The sequence below is a fragment of the Triticum urartu genome, chromosome 5A (genome assembly GCF_056163025.1).
Source record: "Triticum urartu cultivar PI428250 chromosome 5A, HENAU_Tu73, whole genome shotgun sequence".
NCBI lineage: Eukaryota > Viridiplantae > Streptophyta > Magnoliopsida > Poales > Poaceae > Triticum > Triticum urartu.
The window spans coordinates 272,560,046-272,587,058 of record NC_141877.1 but is presented as its reverse complement, the minus strand read 5'-3'; the positions used below and the strand labels follow the sequence as shown (position 1 = coordinate 272,587,058).

Sequence of the window (27,013 nt, the reverse complement as noted above, 5' to 3'; positions counted from 1 at the left end):
GCCGCTTACTCTCCCAAGGCCAAGGGATACGACAAGATGCTGTCCCGAAGGACCTTCACAGGCCAGGGAGAGGTTCAGGAGGCCATCATGGTAGTGCCGGAGGGCGACACATGGGGGAACAGACCCCCATGGAGACTGACGATGGGGGCCGTGCTCAATTCGGCCCCCATCTGAGCACGGATCCAGAGACCCATACAGCCGCGGAGTCCGACAAGCAGCCTCCTTCAAGAGAAGGAGGCGTGCCCATCCCACCGGCGACCTCTGTCCCACCAGAGGCGCCGAATAATCTATTGGAAGCTCTAAGGGGCGCTTCCATCGTGGAAGAACACTGTATCCTTATGGGTACGGTGATTGAGAAGGTTCAGTCCGTCAAGAGCAGACTGACCGAAGCCTGCAGGGGCCTACTGACAGGTTTTGAGGTAAGCGGCGTTAACCGAGAAAATCCCAATATAGACAGTAGCCCCTGAGACACTGTCCGGTGTTCGGAAAGAAAAACCGGATAAAGGATCAATTAAATTTCGCAGGAAACTAACCAAAATGTGTCTAATGTGAATAAACAGGCATCGCTGCTGGCCACGACCGCTCACACTGCCGAAGTCTCCGGACTAAAGCAGAGACTGGAGCGGGCCGAAGAGGAGCTCGGCCAGGCGAGGAAGCAGCTGGAAGACCAGCAAGGTATGTAGTGACTCTCTATGTATTCAGAAAGAATAAATGATGTATACTGACCATAGTGTTATGATATGTGTAGGGGCGACGACCAAGGTCGAGGCCGTGAAAAAAGCTCTGGCCAAAGCCGAGGGGAAAGCTATCAAAGAGCAGGCCGCTCGTAAGAAGCTTAAGGACAGGCTGAACGAGGTCTAGCAAGAGCTCCAAGATGCTGTGAAGAAGTATGAGGCCTTTGAGGGTGATGTTTCGGCTCGAGAGGCCGAACTCTCAAAGGCTCACCAAAGCATAGAAGCGGCCCGGGTTGAAGCCCGGGGTGCCCTCCAGGAGATCCAGGAGGCCAAGAAGATCGCAGCGGGTAAGGCAATTAGTATGCAAAGCAAGTATGTGAAGAAGAAATATTTCCGACTAACCCGGATTCGGAGTTCTCTAGGGGCATTTGCAGATCTTCCGCGCAGTGTGTCCGACGCCATGGAGTTCTTCCGGGCCGAAGAAGGGAGCTCAACGGAGAAATTGTTCTGGTCGCAATACCTTGCGCCAGAGCACCCCGTGCCCTTCATCGATTAGCTAAAACAGCTGGTTGAGCTGCATAGGGTGGCCGAACAGGCCATGAAGGATTTGATAATCCGGGTGTGGCCTGCCGAAGCTATGCCCGACAGCTACTTCGGGCTTGTAAAGCGGCTGGTGAACGCCTGTCCTCGGCTGGCCGTCATCAAGCGATCGGCCTGCATTGATGGTGCGCGCATGGCCTTCGCCCGTGTCAAGGTGTGGTGGGCGAAGATGGACGCCGTCAAGCTGATGACCGAAGGTCCGCCAGGGGGCAAGGAGCACCGCACGCCCGAGCGGTATTTTGCAGATGTACTGGAGGGGTCTCGTATTGTAGCAACGCAATGTGCGCAAGACATTATTTTCGAATGAATACATTCATGTTGTCTTTGCCTTGTATGATGAAACAAGATCGCTATGTAATATAATGTTTTGTTAAAAAAATTCTCCTCCCGTGCAGCCGTGTTATGTGAAATCTGAGAGTTGTCCAGTCGTCGGCTTCTGCCCCCACGTAGGAAATACGGGGGTGTTCGGGATGTAATCTAAACAGTCTTGATCCAATTGTTTGGTCCTTGAAGGAGGTGTTTAGCGCGATGAACCAGGCAATCAGACTATGCGGCTTTAGCACCTCACTTAGCCATAGGAGTTTGACAATAGAAATATAGGCGCAACCCCTAGTATCTGGACTAGGATGTTGTAAACACTTGATCGGGTAAGTACCGATCCCTCACGTAATGCGGAAAAAATCTCTAAGGATTTGAGACCTCCGAAGAGCTGACCTGCTCTCGCCGCATCATGACAGTCAGTTTTCGGCTTTCTCTACTGAGGTGCTCACTTGGGTAAACCAGGGCACAATCGCAGTAGTTCTCCCTTTACTACCCTAGCCGATACAGCGGAACGTAAGGTAGTAAGTGAAAGTGCAACTATCCCTAGGTGGTTTTGGTAATTCATAACAACATATAGCTCATTGAGCTAATGCTATTCCAAGATGATTATTTCAGGAAAGCTCAATGATTGGCATGGCATGGATGTGAAAGTGGAACCCTCAAAATGCTAAGGACAAAGGATTGGCTCAAGCTCAAAAGCTCAAGACTCTTCATTCTATATTTTAGTGATCCAAGATCACATTGAGTCCATAGGAAAAGCCAATACTATTAAGGAGGGATGAGGTGTTGCTTAATGAGCCTCTTGCTTCATGTGCTTAGTGATATGCTCCAAAAACCCTCAACTACTTTCCCATATCCACATATGACCTAAACTCTAAGCCAAACTCGGTCCTACCGATTCTTCCTATCTGGCGCCACCGAGTTTCACTTGTCATTAGCCACTGCCAAACCCTAGCAATTCGGTTCTACCGATAAGGATCTCGGTCCCACCGAGATGGGGTTGCAAACTCTCTGTTTCCCTTTCGTAACTTTTCGGTCCCACCGAAAGAGCGAATCGGTCCCACCGAGATTGCAATGTAAACTCAGTGTTTCCCCTTTGTAACTTTTCGGTCTCACCGAGTTCCACTCGGTCTCACCGAAAGAGAAAATCGGTCCCACCGAGTTTGCCTGACCAACTCTCTGGTTAGCTAATTACCAAATTCGGTCTCACCGAGTTTGTGTAATCGGTCTCACCGAGATTACGTTATGCCCAAACCCTAACCATATCGGTCCTACCGAGTTGCATGTCAGTCCCACCGAAAATCACTAACGGTCACTAGGTTTACATTTTCGGTCCGACCGAGCTTATTGATTCGGTCCCACCGAGATTGGAAAACTGTGTAATGGTTGGATTTTGTGTGGAGGCTATATATATACCCCTCCACCTTCTTCTCATTGAGTGAGAGAGCCATCAGAACACACACATCATTCCAACTCATATGTTCTGAGAGAGAACCACCTACTCATGTGTTGAGACCAAGACATTCCATTCCTACCATATGAATCTTGATCTCTAGCCTTCCCAAGTTGCTTTCCACTCAAACCTTCTTTCCACCAAATCCAAATCCTATGAGAGAGAGTTGAGTGTTGGGGAGACTATCATTTGAAGCACAAGAGCAAGGAGTTCATTACCTACACACCATTTGTTACTTCTTGGAGAGTGGTGTCTCCTAGATTGGCTAGGTGTCACTTGGGAGCCTCCGACAAGATTGTGGAGTTGAACCAAGGAGTTTGTAAGGGCAAGGAGATCGCCTACTTCGTGAAGATCTACCGCTAGTGAGGAAAGTCCTGTGTGGGCGTTGGCCATGGTGGGATAGACAAGGTTGCTTCTTCGTGGACCCTTTGTGGGTGGTTGCTTCTTCGTGGACCCTTCGTGGGTGGAGCCCTGTGTGGACTCGCGCAACCATTGCCCTTGGGTTGAGCCCCGTGTGGACTCGCACAACCATTACCCTTCGTGGGTTAAAGTCTCCATCAACGTGGATGTAGGATAGCACCACCTATCCGAACCACGGGAAAAACATCCGTGTCTCCAATTGCGTTTGAATTCTCCAAACCCTTCCCTTTACATTCTTGCAAGTTGCATGCTTTACTTTCCGCTGCCTATATACTCTTTGCATGCTTGCTTGAATCATGTGATGATTGCTTGACTTGTCCTAAATTAGCTAAAATTTGCCAAGAACTAAAATTGGGAAAAGGTTAAGTTCTTATTTGGTCAAGTAGTCTAATCACCCCCCTCTAGACATACTTTCAATCCTACAAGTGGTATCAGAGCTTTGGTCTCCATTTGCTTGATCTCCATAGCTTTTGGTGGTCATAGCCTTGGTTTCACAACCTAGGAGAGTATGGCGTCTAGCGAGGGAAATTATCACCGTAGAGGTCCTTACTTTGATGGTACTAATTTTGCTAGTTGGAAGCATAAAATGAAAATGCATATTCTTGGACATAACCCCGCCGTTTGGGCTATTGTGTGTGTTGGTTTGCAAGGTGACTTCTTTGATGGGAGAGAACCAAACCGTGAAGCTACCGCAGATGAGTTGAAGATGTTGCAATACAATGCTCAAGCTTGTGATATTCTCTTCAACGGATTGTGCCCCGAAGAATTCAACAAAATCAGCCGCCTTGAGAATGCAAAGGAAAATTGGGACACTTTGATTGATATGCACGAAGGTACCGACTCCGTCAAGGAATCCAAGTTGGATGTACTTCAAAGCCAACTTGACAAGTTCAAGATGAAGGATGGTGAAGGTGTCGCTGAGATGTACTCTAGGCTTTCTCTCATCACAAATGAGATTGCCGGCTTAGGAAGTGAAGAGATGACCGATAGATTCATCATCAAGAAGATCCTAAGAGCCTTGGATGGAAAATATGATACCGTGTGCACATTGATCCAAATGATGCCCAATTACAAAGATCTCAAGCCAACGGAGGTGATTGGAAGAATTATTGCTCATGAGATTTCACTTAAGGATAAAGAGGAACTTCACAACAAATCAACTGGTACCTATAAAGCCTCATGTGAAGCCCCTACATCATCAAGTGAGAAACAAGACTTCAATAAAGAATTGAGCTTAATGGTGAAGAACTTCAACAAGTTCTACAAGAGTAGAAGCAAAGATAGAAGCTCCAAGTCAAGGTCCTACAATGACAAAAGATCTTCTAGTCGAGAGCGAAACTGTTACAATTGTGGAAGACCCGGACACTATTCCAATGAGTGTACGGCTCCATACAAGAGAAGAGAAGATTCTCCAAAAAGAAGAAGCAAAGGATCACCACCAAGAGAGAGAAGGAGTAGAGATGATCGTTATGAACGAAGATACTCACGGAGAAGCAAGGATTCGGAAAGGAAGGAAAAATCATCAAGGAGCTACACAAGAAGAATACATCAAGCTCATGTTGGTGAATGGGTATCCGGCTCCGACTCCAACAGCCACTCCGAGAGAAGTTATCACTCCGACTCCGAAGATACTCAAGATGAAGGTGTTGCCGGTCTAGCACTTGTGTCAACCAACTCCTACGACATATTTGACTCACCAAATGAAGGAATTGGAAGATGCTTCATGGCCAAAGGTCCTAAGGTAACACACCCCGAGTATGTTGATTTCAATAGTGATGAAGATGACTTGTTAGGTGATGATTTGCTTGTTGACAACTCTAGTGATGAATACTATGATGAAAGACCAATTAATCATGCTAATCAAGATAAAACGAATGACAATGATAAGGAGAAGATTGAGGCTCTAACTAAAGAACTAAAATCTCTTAAGTTAGCTCATGACACTATCTTCGAAGATCATCGAGAACTTTTAAGAGCTCATGAGAAACTACGCTTTGAAAAGCTCAATCTTGAGCAAGAGCATGAGTTCTTAAAGGCAATCAATGATGATCTCCGCAAGAAAAGTTCTTCTTACATTGCCAAGCGTTTACTCTTATCCACTTACATGCCTCAAGTCAAGTCTAGTAACAAGAAAGATTCTTCCTCTAGTAGTAACAATGATCATGCTAAATCCAATATTGTTACTTCTAGTAGCTCTCTTGATTCCACTAATGATTCTCTTAGCCAAGTTACACTTGAGCAAGAAAATAGTTTATTGAAGGGAATTATAGAAAAAGGAGTGTACAAAAGCCTTGCCGGGAGTAAGCAATTCGAGGAAATTGTGCGCAAGCAAGGAATGCACCGGAAGAATCAAGGTGTTGGTTTTGAGCGAAAGTTCAATGCCAATGGAGTTGAGTGGGAAGAAGATCAATACCCCAAGACAAAGTTTGTCCCTCAACAAGAGAAGTATACTTCTTTCAAGGGGACACAAGCTCAAGATGATCTTCCACCACAAGACTACAAGCAAAAAGGCAAGGACAAGCTTCAAGAGGAAATTGATGCATTTGAAGAAGCTCCAAAGACCTTAGTCAAGTGGGTTCCCAAGACTACTTCAAGCTCCACTTCATCAAGTACGACTACAACTCCAAGGATTCCCATCAAGATGATGTGGATCCAAAAGAAGAAGAACTAGAGAGTTCTTGAGGGTGACTCCGCCAACATACTTCACTCTTATCATTTTGGCAAGAACAAGTGCAATCAACTTCCACATCTTGCACTAGTTCAAGTAGTCACAAACCCTCTTGTTGGTAAGACAAGGGACAAGGTAACCTAAAAGTTTTCATGGACATCATCTTTTGTGTGCATCACTCTATGTCTATGGATATCCTTGATTGTTCCTTGTGGGACTAACCCATGTAGGTATTGAAAGTGCAATTCACTCAAATGGATAGCTCCAAGAGACCTACATCAACATTGAGCATCCACATCTTCAATATCTACATGAAGTCATCATCGACAAAACCCAAGGTTAGTTCATCCCTCTTAGGGGGGATATCACATCTAGGGGGAGCTTTACTCTAAGACTTGAGCTAAAGCAACTCTAAAGATGTGAACACAACAATGCTTTATGTAAAAGTGGTAACCCCACTTGAGCTTTAACGATGAGTATGACCTATGATCAAGTGATCTCACTTGACTCCTAAGTCAATATACTCATATATAGATGACCTAGTCATCGCAAATTGCTTGATAGATGCTAGAATTGGTTGTGCATGCCTTGTCACATATTTCATTTGCCATCTTATTGTGTGAGCATGCTGATTGCATATTTTACTCATTCGAGGACATCCACTTGTTGTTTTGATTGTTTGGTTTTATCTTCTTTTGCCAAGTGGATGGACAAGAATGCCTAAGAACCTCCTCTAGCTATCTATGCTTTTCTCGTCTCAAACTCTATTCATGGTGCATCACAAAATTTGATCAAGTCAGATTCGAACCACTCTGTGTGAGGAGCGCTCGGAGTCCCCGATTCGTCATAGACTTAAACTTCCAAAACCTCTTTATGATTCTCGGTCTGACCGATACTCCACTTTCGGTCCTACCGAGATCAGTAAGTTGATCTAGGTTTTCGATCTCGGTGCAACCGATTTGAACCTTTCGGTCACACCGAGTTTCAGTAACTGCACGCAGTTATGAATCTCGGTGCCACCGAGTTGTTCCACTCGATCACACCGACAGGGTCGGGCTATATATAGTCACGGGCAAAATTTGGAAATTTCTCCGAACCCCTTCGCCCGCGCGATAGCCTGCTCTGCCCTCGTGGTCTCCGGATCGTCTTCTCGCCGCCAGCAGCCTCCAGTCGCTGGTCTCCGTCGCCGTCAACGGGAATTCTGCCCCGTTGTTGCCGCCGTAGCAAGTCCCCGCCGAACTAGGGTATGGACTTGATCTTTGTGCTACTCCTCAATCTGATTCCTAGCACATTGTGATCATATTGATTCTAGCCACGTTTGATAAACTTCTATCCAGTCAAAACGCCCGTAGATTAGGTTTGATTCGAAAATTCTAGGTTTAGGTTTCCGCCGAAACCATCTCGGACCCACCGAGTTGAAAAACTCGGTCCCACCGATTTGGCTTATGCCATTGCACAAGTGAGACTCGGTCTGACCGAGAATTACTTATCGGTGTGACCAATTTTTGAACTCAGTGAAACCCTAGCAGTCTCGGTGCCACCGAACTGTGACTCGGTCCTACCGAGTTCACTAGTTTAGGTTCCAAAACTGCTTCGGTATCACCGAGTTTGAAAATCGATAGATCCGAGATGATTTCAGTGGGAAACTAAAACTAAGTTTTTGGATCATTCTTTTGCAAAAATCTCTGCATTTTGTGATGCTCATCTTTTCTATCTCATCTATAATCTATTCACAGGGTCAGCAGTCAGTTTGCAGCATGTCAGACCAGGGTGATAGCCAAAATATGTCAGAGCAGCAAGTGGTGATGAGTGAGGGCACTAGTCCCTCCAGTTCATCTGATGAAGGCAGCAGGAGCACTCCTAGTAACTTGCCAAAGGCTGCCACGAGACAAAGGAAGAAGAGGACTTCAGATTCCGAAGATGAGGACTATGTGGCAGAGGAAGAGGCCACTTCCAAGAGAGTTGAGCCAGCTCAAGGCACTAAGCCAGGCCTGAAAATCAAAAGGCCAGCAGGCAGGCAGCCCATGTCAAAGGCAAGAGCCTCAACTGAGAAGCCCACTCCCCAAGAGCTAGTTGCAGCTGAGGGCAAGAAAAGAAAGGAAAGGGTGAAGAAGACTGTGGCTAGAGTGCTGGGCAAAGCTTCCATCATGGAAGAAGAAGAGGAAGAAGAGGTAGCTGCACCAGCGCCCAAGGCACCCAAGCTAATGGGAGATGCAATAAAATCAGGGGGAGCTGCTTCCAAGGCCAAGCAAGCTCCAAAGCCAAAGCCAAAGAGGAACACAAGAAGCATTCCTGCAGCTGAAAAGAACAAGGCCCCAGTGCCTGAGACTGTTGCTGAAGAAGAGGAAGAGAATGTCCTGAGAAAGCTAAAGCCCAAGATCCCAGACCACAACGATGCTCATCCTGTGGCTGAGGATATGAAGCTCAGGAGAGATTCAGGGCTAAGGAAATGGAGAGAAGCAGACCCATATGCTTCAAGGAGAAGGACTGCCGTGGACTACAGGTTTCACACCAAGGAGCAGCAGGATTTTTATGAGACAATGCTGCTAGATAAGAAGCCAATTGTCTGTGACATGAGATGGGTTGATTGGACATATATCAAGGAGAAGGAGGAACACTACCCAGGAGTATATGACAGCTTTAATGCTTGTGGAGTAGCTGACTTTGTTGGGCAGAAGCTCACAAAGTGGAACGAGGAACTCATCATGCAGTTCTACTCCACAGCTCACTTTTATCCAGATGGGAGGATCACATGGATGTCTGAGGGTACAAGGTACCAATCTACAGTGGCTGAGTGGGCACAGATCATAAATGCCCCAGAGGAGCAAGATGATGACTTGGATATCTATGCCAAGAAGAAGATGGACCATAACTCCATGTCCAATATGTACAAGGAAATTCCCAATGAAGCTCTTGACACCTTCAAATTTGGGTCTGTGCATTACCTTCTGTCAGGACTGCCGACGATCAATTGGATACTAAGGCACACCTTACTGCCCAAGTCTGGAGATCACAAGATGATCAGAGGCCATGCTATCAACTTGCTACATGTGTTTGATGTGCCTCAGAAGTTCAAGGTGATGAGCCTCATAGTGGAAACAATCAAGAGGACTGCAGCAGATCAGAAGAGGAGTTGCGGATATGCCCCTCAGATTCAGGAGCTCATCAACTCCAAGATGGGCACGGGCATATATTTATTGGACAAGGAACATTTGCCCATCCGTCCAGATTTTGAGAACAATGAAGTTGTGATGACTGAGAACGAGCCATCGTCTGCACAAGCATATGCGAAGAAGGAGAAGGCGAGGAAGGAGAAAGCTGCCAAGATGCCTACTCAAGAGGAGGCATCTGAATACTTCTTGAAGAACAAACAAGAGCAGCTTGGTTACTTGATTGCATCCACGCTGAGGATTGAGCAAAGTCTGGCCACCCTCACTCAAAATCAGCAGAGCCTAGAGAGAATCATGGAACAGAAGTTCTATGACTTGGATGTCAAGGTAACGGAAGTTCAGTCTACAGTGGAGCAGCTCCAGGAGGACATGCAGGAGAGGAGAGGCAGGACTACTACTCATGCGTTTGCTAGAGAGCCACGAGGCCCGAGGTCATCTGTCGTGCCAGTTGCTGACACAAGATCCACCTCAGCACCAGCCACAGCCTCAGTTCCACCAGCTCCAGCATCTACTTCAGCTCCAACTCCAGCGACTACTTCAGCATCTACCGAAGCCTTCGTCCTTGGAGTGATCCGGACTCCACCACCACCTGAAGATCAAGCCTGAGCGTCGATCTAGTGCTATGCATTTTCTAGGAACTTTTTGGTAACTTGTTGCCAAAGGGGGAGAAGATGTATAGATCATAGGCTTCGAGAGAGAGAGAGTGTTGCTTTTCTCTCTTGCTTTATTTGGTGGTTTTTCGAACTTGTTTGCTTTTGAGTGCTTGAGATACTACATCATTATTTGTGAGACATTGATGATCATGTGTTTGATCATAAGCTACACTTAATGCTTGCTTAATGCTATTATCTTATCTATCTTATGTGATCATTCATGATTCTTGGTGATGAGTGCATGTATTTCATTCTTATCATTTTTGAGCGCTCCACCAAGATGTATGTGACATGGAAGAGTAACCCATGACTCCAACTCGTTGTGCATTTGCAGTCCAAAGCAAATTTTAAATATGCACAAATTTAGGGGGAGCTCTTACTTATCACATACTTCTCAAAGCGACGATATATTCCTTGCTTATTATCATTTGTCGAAGCTTTGATCTATATGTTGTCATCAATTACCAAAAAGGGGGAGATTGAAAGTGCAACTATCCCTAGGTGGTTTTGGTAATTCATAACAACATATAGCTCATTGAGCTAATGCTATTCCAAGATGATTATTTCAGGAAAGCTCAATGATTGGCATGGCATGGATGTGAAAGTGGAACCCTCAAAATGCTAAGGACAAAGGATTGGCTCAAGCTCAAAAGCTCAAGACTCTTCATTTTATATTTTAGTGATCCAAGATCACATTGAGTCTTTAGGAAAAGTGATGTGACGGCGGCCCGATCTTTTGATGAGAGTGGGGATAATTATCGATTTGGTGGATTTTGACCTTGACGATCCGGCTATACCGTACCCGATGATACGCCTCGACAATCGCTAAACCAATCTCCACTGGTTATTGACCTTGCCGTAGGCACGATCAACCTGAACAACGAGGTTCAAGTTCCTGCAAGCAACCGAAGAACCGGCAAGAACAAAGGTGAATTGCAACTGAAATTGCGGATAATAAACTGAGCACACGAACTAGATGAAAAGTTGGGGTTCCACTGTGGATCTGACAAGGCGGTAGTCCTACACATCTCGTAGATGCGAAATTGTAGCGATGGCTAAACAATACAATAAAACCTGAGTCTAAACCCTAAACTATAATAGCTATTTATTAACTGCTGCTTCCGGTCGAAGGCGGTATCTGTTGTCCACAAATCGGACTGCTCGAGGCCGTACATGGATGGTCTTCGTAGACTTTGCGGCAAGCACCTGGCGGCCTGGCCGAAAGCTCTAGGGCCCACCCACGTGGTAATGTTGGGCCATTAATCCAAGTCTCTTGTCCTGGTGCACTTCATGCATGCGTACGTGACATGCCTGGTGGATAGGACGTGTGACATGCATGCAAGAGCGTTGCTCCATTTGATCTGAACCCATATTGTCTTCATCTTTAATCTTTCCTTTATTCTCAAGTACAAGCAAATCCAAACATGAGTGTAATATTATATTCTTATTAGTTAAATCATATGTACGAAGAAGCGATAGTACCTGGCCATTAATTTGTCTCGCCCGCGCTCTAGTAATAGGACCAAGTGGAATAACTGATGTAGGAGTTGCGGCGGGTGTAACAATAGAAGAGATGTCCTCATCATCCCCCCCTTCTTGAATCGAAGTCGTCCTCGACGGTACCTCGTCGTCATCACCCAAATAAGTCTTTAAATCTGCAACATTAAATGTGGGACTAACCCAAAATTCTGCAGGTAAATCAAGCTTATATGCATTCTCGTTAATTTTTTCAAGCACTTTAAAAGGTCCATCCGCACGAGGCATTAATTTTGACTTTCGTAAATCAGGGAAACGGTCTTTTCGCAAATGCAACCATACTAAATCACCTGGTTCAAAAACAACACTTTTCCTTCCCTGACTACCATCAAGTTTATATTTGGCATTCATGCGTTCAATATTTTTCTTAGTCATCTCATGCATTTTTAATACTAATTCAGCACGTTCTTTAGCATCCAGGTTTACCTTCTCCGAAGATGGAATAGGTAATAAATCAATTGGTGCACGAGGTATAAATCCATAAACAATCTCAAAAGGGCATAATTTTGTGGTGGAATGAATGGAACGATTATAAGCAAACTCTACATGTGGTAGACATTCTTCCCACATTTTTAAGTTCTTCTTCAAAACAGCCCTAAGCATAGTAGACAATGTACGATTAACCACTTCAGTTTGACCATCAGTTTGAGGATGACATGTAGTACTAAATAAAAGCTTAGTCCCCAATTTTGTCCACAACACCCTCCAAAAGTGGCTAAGGAATTTTGTGTCACGATCAGAAACAATTGTATTTGGCACACCATGTAAACGAACTACTTCGCGAAAGAACAAATCAGCAATGTGAATAGCATCATCACTTTTATGACAAGGTATAAAATGTGCCATCTTAGAGAATCTATCGACAACAACAAATATACTATCTCTCCCCCGTCGTGTTCTAGGCAGTCCTAATACAATGTCCATAGATATATCTTCCCAAGGAGTGCTAGGAATAGGAAGAGGCATATATAAACCATGTGGGTTCAATCGTGACTTAGCTTTTTGGCATGTCGTGCAGCGTGCAACATATCTCTCCACATCCCTTCTCATTTTTGGCCAGAAGAAATGACTAGCAAGGATGTCTTCTGTCTTCTTGACGCCAAAATGTCCCATAAGTCCTCCTCCATGCGCCTCCTGTAACAACAAAAGACGAATAGAGCTATCTGGGATGCATAGCTTGTTAGCGCAAAAAACAAATCCGTCATTAATGACGAACTTGTTCCAAGTTCTACCCTCCCTGCAATTGAGCAATATATCTTTAAAATTGACATCATTAGCGTATTGCTCTTTTATAGTTTCAAGTCCAAAAATTTTGACGTCAAGTTGTGATAACATGGTATAGCGTCTAGACAATGCATCGGCAATAACATTCTCCTTCCCTTTCTTGTGCTTAATAACATAAGGAAAAGATTCAATAAATTCAACCCATTTTGCATGTCTACGGTTCAGTTTGCTTTGACTTCTAATATGCTTGAGTGATTCATGATCAGAATGTATAACAAACTCCTTAGGCCATAAATAATGTTGCCATGTCTCCAAAGTCTGAACTAGTGCATAAAGTTCTTTATCATATGTTGAATAATTCAGACTAGGCCCACTGAGTTTTTCACTAAAGTATGCTACTGGTTTGCCTTCTTGCAATAGAACACCACCTAAACCAATGCCGCTAGCATCACATTCTAATTCAAACATCTTATTGAAATCAGGTAATTGCAGCAAAGGGGTGTGTGTAAGCTTATCTTTAAGAATAGTGAAGGCTTCCTCTTGTGCATCGCTCCAAACAAATGGCACATTTTTCTTTGTGAGTTCATTGAGCGGTGCTGCGATGGTGCTAAAATCCTTCACGAACCGCCGGTAGAACCCAGCAAGTCCGAGAAAACTTCGTACCTGTGTGACCGAGTTAGGGGTCGGCCAACTCTGTATCGCTTCAACCTTGGCTTTATCAACTTCAATTCCCTGCGCTGTCACAACATAGCCAAGAAAAGTGACTCGATCCGTGCAAAAAGTGCACTTCTCGATATTACCAAATAAACGTGCAGCACGCAGAGCAGAAAAAACAACACGCAAATGGTCTAAGTGTTCCTCTAGTGACTTGCTATAAATCAAAATATCATCGAAATATACTACCACAAATCATCCAATAAAAGCTCGCAAAACTTCATTCATTAGTATCATGAAATTACTAGGTGCATTAGTCAATCCAAAAGGCATAACTAACCACTCATATAAACCAAATTTAGTTTTGAAAGCAGTTTTCCATTCATCACCTAGTTTCATACGAATTTGATGGTAGCCACTACGCAAGTCCACTTTAGAAAACACAACCGAGCCACTGAGTTCATCAAGCATGTCATCTAATCTAGGAATAGGATGACGATATCGAATTGTAATATTATTGATGGCTCTACAATCAACACACATACGCGAAGTACCATCTTTTTTAGGAACAAGTAAAATTGGTACAGCACATGGACTAAGGGATTCACGAATGTAACCTTTTTCAAGTAGTTCATGAACTTGTCGCTGAATCTCCTTAGTCTCCTCTGGATTAGTCCGGTACGGCGCACGGTTGGGTAATGAGGCGCCAGGGATCAAGTCAATTTGATGTTCAATTCCTCTCATAGGTGGCAGCCCCGGTGGTACTTCCTTTGGAAAAACATCATGATACTCCTGCAAAAGGTTAGCGACAACAGGAGGCAAAGAAGAAGGCATATCCTCAAATGAAAACAAAACTTCTTTGCAAATAAGAGCATAACATTCATCAGTATGAGCATCTAACTCAAGAATTTCAGCACGTGTAGCTAAGAAAGATACACCTTTCAATTTAATTTCTTTAGATGTGCTAGGATCAGATTTGTGCAGCTTATTAAATTGTTCTAACTCATCAACAACTTTCTGATTTTCAGATTGAGTACGCTCAATATTTGTGTTTCTACTAGCCCTAGAAAGATCATCTTTTAAAATTTGCTCAGGAGACATAGGGTGTAGAATGATTTTCTTTCCTTTATGTGTGAGAGTGTACTGATTAGTTCTACCATCATGTAAACATTGTTTATCATATTGCCATGGCCTTCCTAGTAACATAGAACAAGCTTGCATAGGCACAATATCGCAATCAATAGTGTCATGGTATGAACCTAAAGAAAAAGGAACTCTCACCATGCGTGTTACCTTTACCTTTCCACCATCATTAAACCATTGAATGTAGTATGGTTGTGGATGTTGTCGCGAAGGTAGGGAGAGCTTCTCCACCATGTCAATGCTTGCTAAATTGTTACAACTCCCTCCATCAATGATTATGCGAACGGAACGCTCCTTGACGACTCCTTTGATGTGGAAGAGGTTGTGACGTTGATCCTTCTTTGCTTTGACAATCTGAGCACTAAGTACACGATGTGATATAAGACTCATGTACTTATCGGCGTCGTCAGCGGTCACAGGTTCTTCCTCTTGCTCCGGTCTTGTGTCATCGTCTTCATGTGTAGCAAGCAAGGCATATGTGTCTTCATCAAAATCACTAGCAGAGTCGTACTTGCCGTCTTCACGAATGATCAATACACGCTTATTAGGACACTCCTTCATGACATGGCCAAATCCCTTGCAAGTGTGGCATTGGATATCCTTTGTTCTTTTGGAGGAAGCGGATGATGACGATGAACTTTTTGTTGGAATTTGTGTAGTACTTTTCAGTGGTGCCGAAGTGTGTGATGCTGAAGTTGATGAAGAAGGCCCCAGTCGAGAGGTTGCAGGTGCTGTTGTAGAGGTGCGAGTGGACGGGGCAGCAGGAGTGCGCGACGCCCATGTGGAAGTACGACCTGCAGAAAAATTAGGACGCAGTCTGGAACGACCCTGCACTTCATGTTCAGCATGTATAGCAAGATGGAATAAACGGGTCATTGAATGATAATCTTTATAAGCAAGTATGTCATAAATATCTCTATTCAATCCACCCAAGAACCTAGCCATAGCGGCTTCCTCAGTCTCAACTAAACCACAACGTAACATGCCCATTTGCAATTCTTGATAATAGTCTTCCACAGATTTAGATCCTTGGTTCAAGCGTTGTAGTTTATTTAGCAAGTCACGTTCATAATATCCAGGAACAAAACGGTGACACATTACTAATTTCAAAGCTTCCCAAGTGGCAGGAATATTATTAGGATGTTTACGACAATGTGCTCTCCACCAAACAGAAGCAAAATCACTAAACTCACTAGTTGCAGCCCTAACTCTTTTATCATCAGGAAAATCATGGCAAGCAAATTTTTGATCAACTAGTAATTCCCAGTCAAGATAAACATCTGGATCATATTTCCCATCAAAAGGAGGCATGACAAATTTAATTCTACCCAAAGAATCGTCATGGCCACGTACCTGAGGACGCTGGTGTCGTCCCATACCTTGTTGATTATTGCGTAGTCGACGATGATCACAATCATTGTTATCATTAACTGCATCAGGATCCTCAGAATCACCATCATAGTTGTCATCTTGGATGTCGTCGGCTATCGAGTTGGCGTTGCGAGGACGGGGCTGGTCGACGGCATCGGTGTATGAAAGAGGGTGCCCCGGGTCTCCTGGGAGTACCCGACGAGCTTGTTGCAGACCTGTGTTGGTGGCTGGAAGATGCGGAGCGGAAGTGGAGGCGGCACCTTGACGGGCATCCTGGGCATCAAGACGTTTCATAATAGATGCAAGTGTTTGGGTGAACGTCTCATTGCTATCCTCGATCGACTTGAGACGCTTATCAAGTGCGCCCTCGAACGATGTGAACCGCTCGGTGTATGCATGCACATCCTCCTCAAGGCATGCCATCGTGGCTTTCATGTTGTGTTCGTCACCTGCCATGGTTAGGACGGAACAAGAACAAAATCACAAGTATATTGCTCCTACAGTAACTATAGTGAGGCGGTGGAAAATGTCTCTCAACTCTCGAGCAATTACCAAGCTCTTACCAGTTCTTACCGTGCTGCAGTGGTTGTCGGCCGTTGGCGATGTCAAAAGTGATCAAAATATTGATATAGCGGTTACCAAGGGACCGAACAAGATACGATATAGGAAGTGGAGCTTGGTGAAGGTTTCCTCAACTCACAATATGTGGCACAATTAAGCAAAAAGTAATGCAAGCTGAATAATTGCTCAAACTCCTAACTAGTGCTGGCAGTCGACTAGTAAGAGATAAAACAGTCTAAGCCTAGATACTGAAACAAGTGAGTGGAAACCGATGAAAAATATGATAGCTCTAAGTACCTAGATATAAGTGAGGTATAAATGCCGTGTATAATAAAGCTCGAAAGAAGATGATAAATGACGCGGCGATGAACACTGTAGCAGTAAAATAATGTCCAGAAAAGAAAATATCAGCCCAAAACAGATGCTAGCCGGCCTGATTTTTTTTTGCAACTTTTTCTTTTAACTTTTCTTTTGATTTTTTTCACTCTTTTTTTGTTTTTTTTCTTTTTTTTTCTCTTTTTTTTGAGGCCGGTTGCTAGCAGACGTCAGGGACACAAAGCAAGGCTACTGGACAAAGGTGCTACGAGAGCTAGCTATACGTGCACTGGTGTTGAGATTACCTAAAACTAGTAGTACTAATGCACAGAAACAGTAGGCTGCTGGTGGAGAGTGTTGGTTGTGGCGCGTGTGGAGGCAGACAAAGAGATTTGGATGTCTGGCGTGGTGCGTGTGGTGAAGCGGCGCTAGCGGGCTCTAGCAAAGCAAGCGCGTGGATGGATGGGCGGACATACGGTGTCAGACACGGATGATTGTCTGTCTGGCCGTAAGCTGCTGCTGTGCGACGGTGATTTGGTGCGATCAAATCATCGACTGATAAAAATATAGCAAAGAAAAACACAGGCGTCCGGAGGTAATAAGAATCGGAAACAATCGATCGCAATATTTATTTATTTTTGATCGTGAACGAGCGGAAGGGATTATGTGGGTGGACAAAAACAGATTGATCTAGTAGATAATTTTACACCCTAACCAATCTAAACCAGCACTAATTCTAGGATGAATGTAACCAAAAATTCAACGATGCAAATACTAGATGCAAAAACTGCTAAAGGCTAAAAAAGGTAGGTGTGATGGATGAGCTAATCTATTTTTTTTGCTTTTTTTGTGGGTCTATGGGACAGAAAATAACTAATCTAATAAAACTGTAAATCTCTCACCGATGAACCTGAAAACTGATACCACTTGATGTGACGGTGGCCCGATCTTTCGATGAGAGTGGGGATAATTATCGATTTGGTGGATTTTGACCTTGACGATCCGGCTATACCGTACCCGACGATACGCCTCGACAATCGCTAAACCAATCTCCGATGGTTATTGACCTTGCCGTAGGCACGATCAACCTGAACAACGAGCTTCAAGTTCCTGCAAGCAACCGAAGAACCGGCAAGAACAAAGGTGAATTGCAACTGAAATTGCGGATAATAAACTGAGCACACGAACTAGATGAAAAGTTGGGGTTCCACTGTGGATCTGACAAGGCGGTAGTCCTACACATCTCGTAGATGCGAAATTGTAGCGATGGCTAAACAATACAATAAAACCCGAGTCTAAACCCTAAACTATAATAGCTATTTATTAACTGCTGCTTCCGGTCGAAGGCGGTATCTGTTGTCCACAAATCGGACTGCTCGAGGCCGTACGTGGCTGGTCTTCGTAGACTTTGCGGCAAGCACCTGGCGGCCTGGCCGAAAGCTCTAGGGCCCACCCACGTGGTAATGTTGGGCCATTAATCCAAGTCTCTTGTCCTGGTGCACTTCATGCATGCGTACGTGACATGCCTGGTGGATAGGACGTGTGACATGCATGCAAGAGCGTTGCTCCATTTGATCTGAACCCATATTGTCTTCATCTTTAATCTTTCCTTTATTCTCAAGTACAAGCAAATCCAAACATGAGTGTAATATTATATTCTTATTAGTTAAATCATATGTACGAAGAAGCGATAGTACCTGGCCATTAATTTGTCTCGCCCGCGCTCTAGTAATAGGACCAAGTGGAATAACTGATGTAGGAGTTGCGGCGGGTGTAACAATAGAAGAGATGTCCTCATCAAAAAGCCAATACTATTAAGGAGGGATGAGGTGTTGCTTAATGAGCCTCTTGCTTCATGTGCTTAGTGATATGCTCCAAAACCCTCAACTACTTTCCCATATCCACATATGACCTAAACCCTAAGCCAAACTCGGTCCTACCGATTTTTCCTATCCGGCGCCACCGAGTTTCACTTGTCATTAGCCACTGCCAAACCCTAGCAATTCGGTCCTACCGATAGGGATCTCGGTCTCACCGAGATGGGGTTGCAAACTCTCTGTTTCCCTTTCGTAACTTTTCGGTCCCACCGAAAGAGCGAATCGGTCCCACCGAGATTGCAATGTAAACTCAGTGTTTCCCCTTTGTAACTTTTCGGTCTCACCGAGTTCCACTCGGTCTCACCGAAAGAGCAAATCGGTCCCACCGAGTTTGCCTGACCAACTCTCTGGTTAGCTAATTACCAAATTCGGTCTCACCGAGTTTGTGTAATCGGTCTCACCGAGATTACGTTATGCCCAAACCCTAACCATATCGGTCCTACCGAGTTGCATGTCAGTCCCACCGAAAATCACTAACGGTCACTAGGTTTACATTTTCGGTCCGACCGAGCTTATTGATTCGGTCCCACCGAGATTGGAAAACTGTGTAATGGTTGGATTTTGTGTGGAGGCTATATATATACCCCTCCACCTTCTTCTCATTGAGTGAGAGAGCCATCAGAACACACACATCATTCCAACTCATATGTTTTGAGAGAGAACCACCTACTCATGTGTTGAGACCAAGACATTCCATTCCTACCATATGAATCTTGATCTCTAGCCTTCCCAAGTTGCTTTCCACTCAAACCTTCTTTCCACCAAATCCAAATCCTATGAGAGAGAGTTGAGTGTTGGGGAGACTATCATTTGAAGCACAAGAGCAAGGAGTTCATTACCTACACACCATTTGTTACTTCTTGGAGAGTGGTGTCTCCTAGATTGGCTAGGTGTCACTTGGGAGCCTCCGACAAGATTGTGGAGTTGAACCAAGGAGTTTGTAAGGGCAAGGAGATCGCCTACTTCATGAAGATCTACCGCTAGTGAGGCAAGTCCTGTGTGGGCGTTGGCCATGGTGGGATAGACAAGGTTTCTTCTTCGTGGACCCTTTGTGGGTGGTTGCTTCTTCGTGGACCCTTCGTGGGTGGAGCCCTGTGTGGACTCGCGCAACCGTTACCCTTCGTGGGTTGAAGTCTCCATCAACGTGGATGTAGGATAGCACCACCTATCCGAACCACGGGAAAAACATCCGTGTCTCCAATTGTGTTTGAATTCTCCAAACCCTTCCCTTTACATTCTTGCAAGTTGCATGCTTTACTTTCCGCTGCCTATATACTCTTTGCATGCTTGCTTGAATCATGTGATGATTGCTTGACTTGTCCTAAATTAGCTAAAATCTGCCAAGAACTGAAATTGGGAAAAGGTTAAGTTCTTATTTGGTCAAGTTGTCTAATCACCCCCCTCTAGACATACTTTCGGTCCTACAGTAAGCACAGGAGCCGGGCAACCCAACTATTGACCAAAGACATGTTTCGGAGCCAATGCATGTAGTGCTAAATTCGCGATGCCGAACTGTACTGTAAAAGTGTTCGGACTTTTGTTGCCATGTTGCGGGGCGCTATGAAGCCCTTGGCAAATTGAAACGCACCAGAGTGTATGGGTGTTATCTGATAGAGTTACCAGAAAAGAAAAGACAAAGAGGAAGAAAAAAGAAGAACAAGTGGTAGGCTAGAGCCGTAAAATTTGGGCCGCAAATTGTTTCTATTATAGTTTCCTTGGTGCGTTAAAGCGCATTTATACAAATAGTGTGATAAGCAGAAGGCTATTTACTATGCCTTAACCAAGGGAGAGCTGCGTGTGGGTCCTGAAAACAGGTAAAGGGATCGTTAAAGAAACCACCTAAAGATTCCCCAATACGTCCATGCTTCTTGTCGCCTTGGTGTTTTTATCCTTCGAAAAGAGTCTATGGTCAAGCCGTCAGGAAAGGCTTGTGGAAAAGAGGAAATAGTGAAATTATGTGTGTCTGGGGCGGTCGAGCCGTATTGCGGATCACAAGCTGATTATGCCTCCATCCGTGTCCATGGTACTTTTAGTGCATAATTATGTATGGGCAGTACAATTGCCGCCACTTGGTCAGGACTGGGACGGAGGCCAAATTGTTAGTCGAGCTCTTGACGAGCCGAGCTGTCCTTTTGCAGAATGGTTCGGACTCTCTTGATAGTGTTCGGGGGATCGGCCGCCGAATTGAGGTTCTGTTTGAAAAGGCCGCCCTGTACCTCTGCCGCTAAGGCAGCGGTGTGCTCCTCGGTGCAGAATGAGCATTCCGTGTTTCCATTGACTGTTATGACGCCACGTGGTCCGGGCATCTTGGGCTTGAGATAAGCATAGTGTGGCACCGCGTTGAATCAAGCAAATGCGGTTCGTCCGAGCAGTGCGTGGTAGCCGCTGCGAAAGGGGACGATATTGAAGATTAACTCCTGGCTTCGGAAGTTGTCCGGAGATCCGAAGACAACATCTAGTGTGATTGAGCCCGTACAGCGGGCTTCTATGCCCGGTATGACTCCTTTAAAGGTAGTCTTTGTGGGCTTGATCCATGATGGGTTAATGCCCATTTTGCGCATTGTATCCTGATAGGGCAAGTTGAGGCTGCTGCCACCGTCTATCAGGACTCGCGTCAGGTGGAACCCATCAATTATTGGGTCCAGGACCAGTGCGGCTGAACCACCGTGACGGATACTGGTCAGATGATCTCGGCGATCAAAGGTGATCGGGCATGACGACCATGGATTAAATTTTGGGGCGACTGGCTCTATCGCGTAGACGTCCCTGAGCGTGCGCTTGCGCTCCCTCTTGGGGATGTGGGTAGCATATATCATGTTCACCGTTTTGACCAGAGGAGGGAACTTCTTCTGTCCCCCTGTGTTCGGCGGCCGGGGCTCCTCCTCGTCGTCCTCGCTTTGTGATCCCTTATCCTTGTTTTCGGCATTTAACTTGCCGGCCTGTTTAAAAACCCAACAATCTCTATTGTTATGATTGGGTGGTTTGTCTGGGGTGCCGTGAATCTGGCACGGACGATCAAGTATGCGGTCCAAGCTAGATGGTACCGAATTGTTCTTTTTGAACGGCTTCTTCCGCTGACCGGACTTAGAGCCACTGAATCCGGCATTGACTGTCGTATCCTCGGTGCTGTCATTGTTATTTCGATTCTTGTATCTGTTGCGTCGAGACTTGTCATTACTATTTTTTGCTTCAGGGGTGCCGGCGTCGCTTGCATTGTTTTTGCTACGGGCCAGCCAACTATCCTCGCTCGCACAAAAGCGGGTCATGAGTGCCGTGAGGGCCGCCATGGACTTTGGCTTCTCTTGGCCAAGGTGGCGGGCGAGTGTAACATCCCAAATTTTCAATTTGGAATGTTATACATTAGATCATCATTGCATATCATATTTTATTTGCATTTTGGCTTGATCCTAGAAATTCTACGCAACTCAAGGACCCATGGAGAGAGTTGGGGATTTCGTTATTTTCATATTTGGGTTTTCTCAAATTTTTGAAAATAGGATCATTTGATTTAATTATTTTATCTTCAATGATTCCAATTATAAAAATAAGTGAGAGGGAATAAAATGACTTTCCAAAATAAAGTAATATTGAGGATTTAATAAAAAAATCAAATAAGATTTTATTTCGGTGTTTTCTCGCTATTTTATTTTAATTAGGAAAAATGCGCGTTTTTCAAAATTGCATTTAGGCCCCAAATAAATGTTCACCTTGTCCAGCTTGATTTTAGAAGTCGGGGAAAATTTATTTCGGGATCTTTGGAGTCCGTTTAGTATTTCTTTTCTTTCTTTTTCTACACGTCCGAATTGTTAAAAAAATGTGCCACCGACCTAACCGGGTCGTGTCCGTCTAGGACTCCTGGCCCGGCCGGCCTTATAAGCCGGGGAAAGCCGCCCCTCAGCCCACCCCGCACCCCGTCGAAACCCTAGCCCGCCAGCGCCGAGCCGCCGCCCGCGCCGCCGCCGCCCGCCAGAACCGCCGCCGCCGCCTCGCCGCCCCGCCCGCCGGAGCTGCCACCGTCGTCGGTAACCGCCGCCGCCGCCGTTGGTTTTCCATGGAAAACCGATCGTTTTTTCGTTAGAACTCGCGGTTTATTTTTTTAGATTGGTTTTGTTCGGTTTAATTATTTAGAGGACGTTCGTCCGTACGTCCGTTTTAACGAACGGTTTTTGTCGTTTAGTCACAGACAGCGAACGTTCGTTCATTGGCCTGTTCGTCGTTTTTTCTTTTTCTCGGATTTTCCGCGATTATTTCCGATCGCGATTTCTGATCCGATTTTCGTTTTAGTTTAACTATTCGCTCGTTTATCGGAATCAAGTGATTCAAGCACCTAGAATTTCGTCTCGAAACCCTCTTTCCGTTTAACCAACTCAAACAAGTTTTTGCTTCTGTAAAATTTGACTTAGATCCAGATTAGTAAACAAAGCTCGTTTCTTTCGCCGTTTGACTTCCGTCACTTCGTTTTATTTGTTTCTTTTTGCAAACCGGAGTTCTTAAGTTGAACTTTCTGGTTAGATCTCTTATTTGAGTTTTACATGTGCATTAGATGAGTACTTATTGTATGCTTGTTTGTTTGTTTGTTTGTGTTAGAGTACTCGGAGTGTGCCGCTTGCTACTTCGAATCTCTAGTTTTCACGGATCATCAGCAAGGCAAGTAACACTTTATCATATCCCTTTCATACCTAGTTTTTATGCATTAGATCAATCCTCAAACATTGCATGATTAGGATCTGATTAAATTGTGGGTTTGGGGAAAGTAGATGAGGTAGTACCTATTACTTGTTTTATTATCAAACCCTTGGGAGTTACTTCTACGTTTGGTTATATTGCCATGCTATGCTAGTAGACATGGATTGGGTGAGTGTATCCATGACAGATGTGAGATTGATAATTAATGATTTATTTAAGGTGGCGACTTTAATACACATCTGAGTGGATTGAGGCACCTTGGTATTCCAGCGATTGCCTGTTTTTCTTTATGGACCGCCACACAAGCTCAAAGGGATCATGAGATTATTCATACTAGAAACTTCCGTGTGCAGCCACAAGCTACTATGGGCTCTAGCATAGTTGATTAAGTCGTGCAAACTCTTACAGTGGTAGACTAGCAGATGTAGGGGAAAGTAGGTGTAACGCTCTACCTGATCGTAAGGTTCTAGCGCTTCTGAAAGACTATATCTCGGTCATCCGTTTCTCAAATACCATGTAGTGCGAGAATCCCAACAGAGGAGATCGAGTCTTGTGGGGAAAAGTGCACAAACCTCTGCAGAGTGTATAAACTAATCATGGTTAGCCGTGTCCCCGGTTATGGACATCTTGAGTATCTAGTACTTGGATTATCATGTGAATCTCATCATGTGACTTTAATTAATTTTGTTGGGTTTTAATGTTTATGTTTAATGGGGATTGAGAGGGTGTCTACACTCTCAATGTTTAACAGCCACCATGATAGTTAAATAAAATTTATTCCTTTGCAGTAGGGAAAAACTTGCTTTACGCAAAACTGTAACCACAGAGCTTTCCAGCATTCATATATGCATGTAGTATAGCCTATTTCTGTTCATTACTCTCTATGTGTTACATTGCCAGCATATTCCATGTGTTGATCCGTTTTCGGGCTGCAACGTTCATGTTGCAGACTTTTCAGACAACGAGTAAGGTGCCTTTAGGTCGTGGTTCTATACTCAGTGATGCCGTTGGAGTTGATGGACTCACTTATCTTCCAAGCCTTCCACTGTTATCGTTATTAGATGGACTTAAGCCATATTATTTGTAATAAGTTCTCTTTTGAGACACTCGTTGTAATAAGTGTGTGATTGCTACTCTGTTATAAATCCTTCAAGTACTGTGCGTGTCAGCATTACTGATCCAGGGATGACACTGAAGCACAGAGATCAGACCGTTTGAGGTCTGGTCACTACAAGATGGTATCAGAGCACACACTGACTGTAGGACACGGCCACTAAGATAAAGACCTAGATCACTACTCAGTCTTCTCATTTCTGACTCCTCATCCTTTCTACTCTTTTAGGATGGCGGATGCAAGGAACAAGTTCACACAACCGGATGAAGATACACCCTTTGGACGCCACCTGAAGGAAGTCACTAAGTACCTGAACATCGGAGTACCAAGCTTCACCGGGACCTACAATGCCACTTTACCCGAGGAGGAGTGCTGGATGATTCAAGTTCAAGTTCCAGGAAGGACGTTTGCGCCAGTAACTGAACCCATAGAGTTTTCCTTTGATGCACCAACCTGGAGTCTAGGAAAGAGCATGGCAGCCCACATCACCATGGGACGTATTGGAGAAGTTTACCGCAATGATCTCAAGGATACTATCTACCAGATTTTTGGGTGCCGAGATGAGCATTGGGAGATGATAAGCACCAGGAAGGATAGATCAATCGCAGCTTTTATCCAGGAGTTAAACCAGCACATTCGACGTCAGGAGAACCAGATGTGCGCAGGCATGATAGATCTGAAGAAGGCGATGACAAGAATCACAGAGCTGGAGGAAGAACTCAAGGCCACACGTGAAGATTATGAGGAGGAAATCTTCATACTAGTGGAGAAGAATGACGACCTGATTAAGAAGATCGGAATATTCATGGGAGACCCTACACCAGTAGAAGAAGACGAAGAACCCAAGGAGATTCGCCCGGAAGACTACATCATCATCGACGACACTGACTCTGACCTGAGCGATGATGACTTTGAAGATGAAGCTGGAGCAGATATCATGGAGTCTGCAACCGAGGAATATTTCTAGTAGACCACCACATCAGTAGTAGTATTCCACCATGTAAATAGAGTAGTCCGAGCACTTCCGCGATAGTTCTAGACCGATTGTATGCCCTTGTTTGGATTGAATGAAGTGATTTTGTTTGTGTTTGTCTCATGTGCATATGGGTAGTGCTTTCTCATTAGACCTCATTCTATTCTAATCTCTCCCCTCTAAACCCATCAGATGCCTCCGAGACGTGACAATGGATTTGCTTTCCCACCGGAGCTCACCCAGTTGATCCAGCAGCAGAATGCATTGATGCAGTTGCTAGTCCAGAATCAGAATCAGGGGAACAACAACAAAAACCCACCACCACCTCCACCTGTTGATCACTTAACCCGTTTCCTTAGACTAAATCCGCCGGTGTTCTCTAGTAGCACCGAGCCTATAGTAGCAGATGATTGGCTCCGCAAGATTGGAAGAGAGTTCACCACTACAGGATGTACTGATGCTGAGAAGATGCGGTTTGTTGCACATCAGTTGGATGGACCAACAACATCATGGTGGGAGAATTACACTGTCACCTACCCTATAGCCACGGTGACATGGGACCAATTTCAGCAGGCTTTCCGTACTGCCCATGTTTCAGCAGGAGCTATGGCCATGAAGAAGCGTGAGTTCCGCAACTTGCGCTAAGGAGGATGGACAGTTGGCCAATACATGGATGACTTTAGTAAGTTAGCACGTTATGCCCCGAATGACGTTGCTACGGTGCAGCTAAGCAGGAGAAGTTTCTGGAAGGACTGAATGATGAGTTGAGCATGCAGTTGATGGTAGCAACCTTCAACAACTACCAGGAACTGCTAGATCGTGCTCTTATGATTGAAGGGAAGCAGCAGCAGATTGAGAACCGCAAGAGGAAGTATGGACAAGGGAAGTACAATTCAGGAGCTTAGCAGAAGCCACGTTTTACCCTGAAAACGGGAGGACATTTTCAGGATACCCATGGAGGAGGAAGTTCGCATAATCATAATGGCCCCAAGAATGGTAATGGGAATGGGGGAAGCAACGGTTAGAATCGTACCAACCCATCAACCCCAGCCAAGAGAGACCTGAGCCAAGTCACTTGTTATAAGTGTCAGAAGACCGGACATTACGCCAATGAATGTCCTGAAACCCAGAATGGAAATGGCAATGGAAGCTCTGGGAAGAAGCCGAACCCTTTCAATAGGGGACAGGTGAACCACATTAACGTGGAGGAGGTTGAAGCCCAGCCAGATGCAGTAATCGGTAAGTTTTTGGTTAAGTCTTTTACTGCAATCGTTCTTTTCGATACTGGTGCATCGCATTCATACATATCAAGGGGATTCGTGGATAATTATAAACTGCCCACCAAGGTTCTTAGAACACCCATGTTAGTAAGCTCACCAGGAGCAGAGTATATGGCCAGTAAAGGATGTTTTCAAGTGCCATTGAGTATAGGTAGGCATGTGTTTCCCTCGGATTTAATCATTTTGGAATCACAAGGTTTGGATGTAATTCTGGGTATGGATTGGCTATCGATGTATGGAGGTAACATCGATTGCGCCAGTAAGTCGATTTTTCTTACCACCCCAGAAGGGAGAAGGATCAAGTATGTATCACGGCATGT

At 44.8% G+C, this 27,013-nt stretch overlaps 1 protein-coding gene across 1 annotated transcript; it reads right to left on the bottom strand.

Annotated features, from left to right (window-relative positions):
• Positions 1-12,723: 12,723 nt before the first annotated feature.
• Positions 12,724-16,159, bottom strand: LOC147971037 (uncharacterized). The gene is made up of 6 exons (XM_087523793.1): positions 16,103-16,159; positions 15,870-15,946; positions 15,179-15,310; positions 13,644-15,123; positions 13,383-13,508; positions 12,724-12,732 (listed from the first exon to the last, which is right to left on the bottom strand). The coding sequence occupies exons 1-6, from the start codon at positions 16,157-16,159 to the stop codon at positions 12,724-12,726; spliced, it is 1,881 nt and encodes a 626-aa protein (XP_087379919.1).
• Between the last annotated feature and the right edge of the window lie 10,854 nt (positions 16,160-27,013).

What these genes read in the sequence shown, in the direction of transcription:
- LOC147971037 (XM_087523793.1), bottom strand. Translation starts at nt 16,159, where the DNA reads ATGCCCGTCAAGGTGCCGCCTCCACTTCCGCTCCGCATCTTCCAGCCA. An exon ending in TCTTCCAGCCACCAACACAG is followed by an intron (nt 15,947 to 16,102) that starts GTCTGCAACAAG and finishes ATCCTGATGCAG; the next exon opens with TTAATGATAACAATGATTGT. An exon ending in TAATGAATGAAGTTTTGCGA is followed by an intron (nt 13,509 to 13,643) that starts GCTTTTATTGGA and finishes GGTAATATCGAG; the next exon opens with AAGTGCACTTTTTGCACGGA.